Source organism: Notechis scutatus, chromosome Z (assembly GCF_049901735.1).
Source record: "Notechis scutatus isolate UNSWTSFEM ecotype Mainland chromosome Z, rNotScu1.2, whole genome shotgun sequence".
In the NCBI taxonomy this organism is placed as follows: domain Eukaryota; kingdom Metazoa; phylum Chordata; class Lepidosauria; order Squamata; family Elapidae; genus Notechis; species Notechis scutatus.
The window spans coordinates 106,254,689-106,262,653 of record NC_142025.1 but is presented as its reverse complement, the minus strand read 5'-3'; the positions used below and the strand labels follow the sequence as shown (position 1 = coordinate 106,262,653).

At 33.9% G+C, this 7,965-nt stretch overlaps 1 protein-coding gene across 1 annotated transcript; it reads right to left on the bottom strand.

The window, feature by feature from the left end:
- Positions 1-1,207: 1,207 nt before the first annotated feature.
- LOC113429731 (olfactory receptor 6Y1-like) lies at positions 1,208-2,133 on the bottom strand. The gene is given in 2 exon segments (XM_026692239.2): positions 1,208-1,855; positions 1,858-2,133. Coding segments are annotated over 2 exon segments (924 nt in total).
- Positions 2,134-7,965: the final 5,832 nt, after the last annotated feature.

The window sequence follows — 7,965 nt, the reverse complement described above, 5'->3', positions numbered from 1 at the left end:
TAGCACAGACAGGCATATAGATGAAAGACTCACAGGTAAAAATGGTACAGTGAGAAAATGCACAAACTTTGCTGAGAGAGCTAGCTAGGTCTAATAGTTAAGACAACAACCACAAGCATATAGATGAAAGATTCACAAGTAAAAATAATACAGTGAGAAAATGCACAAACCTTGCTGAGAGAGCTAGCTAGGTCTAATAGTTAAGACAACAACCTAGAAACTAGTTGACCATGAGTTCTAGTCCTTGTTTAGGCATGAAAGCCAATTGGGTCCTTTAAACCAGCCATTCTCTCTGTTCATCTCACAGGTTTATTGTGGAGAAAACAGGATGAGGATGAAGTAATAGGTATGTTTGCTGCCTTGACTTACTTATCAAAATAATAAAGACAGGATAAAGGCAGGATAAAGACCACTTTGACTATCTCCTTTTTTATACAAAACATCAGATAAGGTACTACATCACCAGAGAAGCAGGAATGATTCGCAGAATTACATGCATTCCATCTACTATAAAAATAATAGCACTATAAACAAGTATCCTCAATTCTTTTAGGGTTAGAAATGGTATTTATACGGACAAGTAGAACATTAATGACAACCATGAATAAAGAAAGATAGCTTGGGAAATATTTTTTATGAATAAAGTGTACATGAAATAGAAACAATGCATTGAAAAATTCCTCAAGAGAATTTTTTGCAATTGACATGTCAAGGCAGGCCCTGTCCTTCTCCCCAATAAATCATTTATTGCCAAAATAGGGTAATTTAAACAACTACTTGTGATTTCTTGTTACTTTCCTACTATTATTGCAATGAACAGGAACAAGTATTGGTTTGTGAGTTGTGATACTAATCAAATGAAACATTGAAAACACTTCATCAATATAATTGCTTTTCAATAGAGGTTAGATACAGCATAGATATATAATGTATATGCGTATCTGCATGGATATATTGATAGATGATGCATGGACAGATGGAGAGGGATAACTCTGTGTGTGTGTGTGTGTGTGTGTGTGTGTGTGTATGCGCGCACGCGCCATCTTTTAGCCAATGTCCTAATGATACATTAACCAAGGAGCTGCTTGATATCTTTCATTGATATATTTAAAGAAATGGTATGGAGAAAATTGAAAATGGAGGAAGAGTCAGAAATTTTAATATTGTTCTTTTCCTATGATGATAAAGAACTTTTCCAAATATTTGCTTAGTGAGAAAATGTCTTCCTCAAGGCACAATTTATTTCTTTATTTCTGAGACAATATATTAGAGGGTTCAAAAGAGGAACTATCACAGTGTAGAGCACTGATACAAGTTTGTTGGAATTGTAGGCATACATAGCTTTCGGTCGTGCATAGGTGAAGAGTGTGGTGGAGTAAAAGAGTACAACCGCTGTGAGGTGAGAACTGCATGTAGAGAAAGCCTTCTTTCTTCCTTGAGCTGAAGGAATCTTCATGACTGTTGAAATGATATAGATGTATGATGTAATTACCATACAGAGGGGAACCAATATAACCAATATAGCCAGGATGAAATCTACCAGTTCAGCTGTGGAAGAATCAGTGCAAGAAACATTCAAGAGAGGTGAAATATCACAGAAATAGTGATTGATCTTGTAAGTGCTACAGTATTTCAGCCGGCCAATAAAGCTTAGTTTGATCATGGAGGTAACAAAACCACACATCCAGCATCCTGCTGAAAGCCAAGCACATAATAAATTGTTCATGAGGACTGGGTAATGAAGTGGATAGCATATAGCCAAATAACGGTCATATGACATAGCAGCCAGAAGAACAAATTCACTGCACATAAAACTGACAAAGAAATACAGTTGTGTTAGGCAACCTTGGAAGGAGAGATGTGTTTTTCTTGTGATAGGAAATCTTCTAACATTTTAGGGACAATAGTAGTAATATACCAGATTTCAAGGAAAGAAAGGTTGCATAAGAAGAGGTACATGGGCTTGTGAAGGTTATTATTGACCCAAATAACTACAATGATTATGATATTCTCCATCATGATCATCAGATAAGCACAGAGGAAGAGGACAAAGAAGAGAATCTGAAGGTCTGCATTAGTAAGGAATCCCAAAAGGATGAAGTAGTTGACATTTGTCTGGTTGGTGTCTTCCATTCAAAGTAGAATCTGTGATTCAAAAGTGATAGAAAAGATATGAAACAACATCAATTAAGCTATGATCCCTTATTTATGAAGTAGATAAATGATATAGATAGATAGATGATAGATAGATAGATAGATAGATAGATAGATAGATAGATAGATGCTAATTATTAATCCTTCATTCTTAAACATACAAGTTGACCTGTTACTTGACATATAAGGGCTTCAATGAGATTGAAGAAATGGGATTTAAGTTACTTTTTGCTCTGTGCATTATATATCTATTATAGAGATATAGTAGAACTGGAACAGAAATAGAAATAGAGCAGAAACAGAACTGGTTTCATTTGGAATTATAATTTCATCCTAAAATACAAAATAATTCCAATTGCTCCAAATGCTCTCCCAAGTATACCTGACTGAAAGTGCAAAACATTTTTCACTTCATTGCATCCTCCATGTAACAAAAGAAGGGATAGTCCCTTATATTAATAATTCTTTCAGTTATGCCTTTAAAGAGCTGAAAAATCAAAAGGCATTCTAATTCACATGAAAATACTTTCCTTCTTGTTTACAATGTCTTTGTAAGCTTCCACAGTTCTTCTCCAGATTTCTTTCCTAATTTCTATTTTTTTTCTCAATACAAGGAAGTGCCACAGCGAGTAGGAAGGGTCTGTGCACACATCTAAGCTTCTGAGTTTCCAAGATTTCATCTTTTTTTTGGCAAAAGTTCTGAAAGTGAGCACATTTACATTTGTTTACATTTGCTTTATTGGATTCCCAGATCATGCGTATTACTATCCTTACATTTGAAAAGTAGAAGTAGACATCATACATGTAGTCCTCGACTTATGATTACATCAAATTGAGGCCAAATTTTCTGTTAAGTGAGTTTTGCCCCATTTTATGACTTTTTTGCCACAGTTATTAAGTGAAACACTGCAATTGATAAGTTAGTAACTCAGTTGTTAAGTGAATCTGGCTTCTTCATTAACTTTTCTTGTCACAAAAGGTGATCGCATGACCTTGGTTACAGCAGTGGTCATAAATATGAACCAGTTGTCAAGTATCTTAATTCTGATCACATGATCATGGGGATACTGCAAGGATCATAACTGTGAAAAATGGTCATGTCACATTTTTCAGTGTTGTTTTCTGTCCCAGTTTCTGATAGAAACTAGAGGGAGGATTATGGGATGCTGACATAGATAATAATGTATCCCTTATAGTCTTTGATATACCTTATATAGGTGCTATGTCTGATGACCTATCTATCTATCTATCTATCTATCTATCTATCTATCTATCTATCTATCTATCTATCTATCTATCTACCTACCTACCTATCTACCTACCTACCTATCTATCTATCTAAAATAAAACTATCAATTGTTGCCTTAACAGATGCTAAATCTAATGAGGTGGGAGATCAAAATTAAGCCATGGACTATATTTTTTTTTCACTAGCCTAAAATGCAATATAAAGAAACATAGCAAACATTCCAGTTAGATTGCTATGTTGTGCTGTAATTATTTCAGGTAGCATCTAGGATTATGGACATTAAAAATTCCTTATTTTATAAATCCAACATGCACATATCTTATTTCTTAGGTGAAAAAGTTAGATTTTCTGGCACTATTTACATTATTTTAATCTCTGTTTAAGGGTCCGAAATTTCATGCCCACTCTTGAGAAAGGAGGACCAACATATTAATTCTGCCTATGAATGCTCCTATTAGTCTGTCCTCCCATTCTATTGATATTTTATTTATTTACTTCCCTCCCCCACTTCCAAAAGCTGAAGACTTTTGATACTATTCCTTTCCTCATAATTAAACTATAAATATTTTCAAATGCAATCAAATGCCATTCATTAAGTTCTAAAGAAAAAAAAATATTTTCACCTTAATATACTGTACATTAAATTCAGTTGGTTTTGGCTCTTCTTATGGAAATAGTTTCTTCTATTGATATAAGGCTGTATTTATTTTCTCATCTCTGTACCTTGGGATTAAAGAACTGAGTCTGAAGATGATTACCTCCCTCATAAGGATTGTAGCTTCAGAAGATAATTTATATCCTACACCCAATCAGATTATATCTTCCTTAAAATTCACAACTGAGCATAAAGTTCATAGCCTTAAGATTTCTGGAAGAAAAGAAAAATTAAAAGTAGGCCATGGAAAACTTAGTTCTGAACAGAAACATAGATTTTTTAAAAAATCATCATCATAGATACTGTGCATTTTAATTTTCCACATTTTAAAGAAAAATAAAATAAAGCAAAAACACACTAATTTAAGATTTGTGAATTAAAGTAAGGGGTTTAAAGAAGACATCCTAGGAATCAGATTACTGTCAAACTATTTCAAAATTCTGGTAGAAGAGAATATATGTACTAAGAGTTAAACTGTACAGTTCTTTGTCACTTTGAGCTTAGTATTTCCTTGCCAACAATTTATTACCCAACTAGATAATATCATCAGTGTGAGTGAATGTGGTTTTGCTGCCTTTTCATATCCAGTAACTTGCTTTGCTAGTTTTAGTGGTGGTATGGTTTTCTTCTTGGTGGTTCCTTGATTATATATTTTTTTCTGCCTGATTGTTTTTATGATGTTAACGCCTGCTTTCTTTAATGTTGGCTGAGGATATGTTTTAACCTTGAAGTTTCTTTGTAGGTTTGTTTATTGTGTCTTTTGAATTGTATGTAAATATGTTTTTAACTCTATATCTCCTGACTCCTCACATTATAGACCCCTCCCATCCCGGACATAAACTGTTTCAACTCCTTCCCTCAAAATGACACAATAGAGCACTGCACACCAGAACAACTAGACACAAGGATTGAATGGCATTACTCTGCTAAACAAATAATTCCTCAACGCTGTCCAACTATTTACAAAGTCTGCACTACTACTACTACTAATCTTCTTATCACTCCTTATCACCCATCCCCTCCCACTTGTGACTGTATGACTGTAACTTTGTCACTTGTATCCTTACAATTTATATTGACTGTTTCCTAGTATTATTTGATTGCTTATATCTTAGTATTATTTGATTGCCTATGATTTATTATTAAGGGTAATACCTTATGATTCTTGACTCCTGATGAATGTATCTTTTCTTTTATGTACACTGAGAGCATTTGCACCAAGACAAATTCCTTGTGTGTCCAATCACACTTGGCCAATAAAGAATTCTATTCTATTCTATTCTATTCTATTCTATTCTATTCTATTCTATTCTATTCTATTCTATTCTATTCTATTCTATTCTACTCTACTCTACTCTACTCTACTCTACTCTACTCTATTCTGACAGACATTTAGAACTGCGACTGAAAATAAACTCTAAAGAGGAGAGACCTTGCTTAATTGAAGACAAGAATTTCTATTTATAAGTTTTAATAGCTAAGAAGGCAGGGTTATTTTTTTCCTTTATTCAAAATATGTTTCCTCATCAGAGTAATGGTCTTCTGTGTATGATGCTGTAAGAATATATTTCGATAAATGCTAATTCAAGCTTACAGGGAAATTGCTTAATCAAGCATTTACTATATATGAAAAGTTTTCCTTGCCAGGCAAATTCTAAACAGAAGTTTATTCTGTTTATTCATGATGGCAACTGTATGACATACAGAGAGAGAACAAGCACATTTGTTCTCAAAATTTAAAGTTAAACAGCAATTGACTGAATTATCCCCAAAAAATAAAATAAAATAATTTAAGACAAATACCAGTTAAAAAAATAATATAAATTATTATATATTATTATATTTTATATACATATATAGTGTATATTATCCCTTTTATTAACTAAGTGTAAGTGAGATAGAAATGTGAAAATATAACACAATAGACTTTCAGGGAAAAAAACATAACATCATAAAATATTTCCTAACTGTGACTATTGTCTTTTTTATCTCTAAATTAAAGTATTCTTAAAATCTACCTGAAATCCTTTCTATGTACTACTCTATATAGTGTGCTACTAGTAATAACAAGAGGAACATAAATACTGGTGAATTAGTAGTGACGTTAAGACACTGATTGAAAATTAATTTATTGAAAGATTCTAACTTATATTATTAAAAAGTTCACATTTACCTATACCAAGGTAATTTGGCATACAATAAATGTAGTTTCAGTTCTATTCTATTTAGTATCCCAAATAATAAATATACAATGTTAGAAAAATCTAGAAAAACATAGTAATCATTTTTTTAGATAAAATGTTGTCTCTTTTTCATTCAGATGATGTATACCAGTTTTCTGTTGAACTGAAGTTTCTGTATTGAATAAATATTTGGATTCAATAACCTCACTGACCTATATCAACTTGATGTGTCTCTGATTTTGATTACACTAGTATGATCCATTTCTTAAAAATAGGGCAATTGCTTTTCATGTTTCTTTTCTGTTTTATTTTAGGATGTTGAGATATCCAATAACCTCTGTGAGTCCACTGAAAATAAAAAAGTAGGTTTTTCCATTGCATCTTGACATGATGTTAAAGAGAATGATAGTCACAAGGGCAAAAAGCAAGACAAGAATTGAAAAAAGAAACCCTAATCTCAGCGGTGGGATTCAAATTTCTTAACAACCGGTTCTGTGGGTGTGGCTTGGTGGTCATGTGATTGGGTAGGTGTGGCTTGTTGTCTGGGCATGGCTTGGTGGTCATGTGACTGGGTGGGCATGGCTTGTATGTAAATATTATAAATATTTACGTAAATATTGATATTTTTATTAAAAAAGAGCAACTTTTACCCAAAAGCAGACAAAGCAGGCAGGGAGATTGAGTTGCTCATAGAATCACAGATTCACTTAGAAATCTATCTATCTCCGATTGACTACCTGAGTCTGTCACATAAAATTTGCTTGCAAGCAAACTCATAAAATTGCTTGGAAGCAAACTCACAAAATGAACTCACAACACAACATGTATGTAAATATTGATTTTTTTTTAAATTAAAAAAGCAACATTTACCCAAAAGCAGGCAAAGCAGGCAGGCAGATTGAGTTGCCCACAGAGTCACAGATTCACTTAGAGATCTATCTATCTCCAATTGGCTACTGCAAAGTAGAAGCTTCAGTCCTAAGGAAGGTTGGGCTCTGCTTTTAGATTAGCTAGAAAGCAAGAAATCCAAGAATTTCCTGCTTTCTAGCTAATCTAAATCTCCCGGCAGAGCAGGACAGCTGGTGTTCAGGGGAAAAAAAAGGAAAATTAGTAATTTACCAAACCAGGCAAGTTGGATGGCTCGCATGCCAGGGAAGGAGTGAGTGGGCAGGGAGGGGTGGGGCCAGCCAGTGGAGTGATTTGCTGGTTCTCCAAACTATACGTATGTGCAGCAGTGTTTGCAAGAAATCAGGTGTGCCACCTGGACAGCTGACAAGTGCTTTGTGAGTGTGTGCAACATTTGAAAATCCTCTTTTTTCCTGCTTTTTCAACCTCAGCTGTGCTGTGCAAAGCAGTTGAGGAGGGAAAAGCAGGGAATAAAGGACAGCCTAGAGCCCGGGTGCGTGGGTGGGCAAAACACCCAACCAGTTCAGTGTTAGCTGCTCTTCACAGCTACCGGTTCTATAGAACCGGGCCGAACCGGTAGCATCCCACTCCAGCATAATCTAATGCTGTTCTCAATCCATAATTTAATGTTTTATATTTTCATATTATAAGTTCTTTAAAGATAGAAACAATTCATATATAAGCCATTTTGCATTAAAAGTAGGATATTACACTTTAAAAAAGTAAAAATGAATGGGTTAAAGGAAATAGAACTTTCATTGACAGCATACATACAATAAGCAATTCATCTGACTTGTTAATATCTATATCAGGAATGA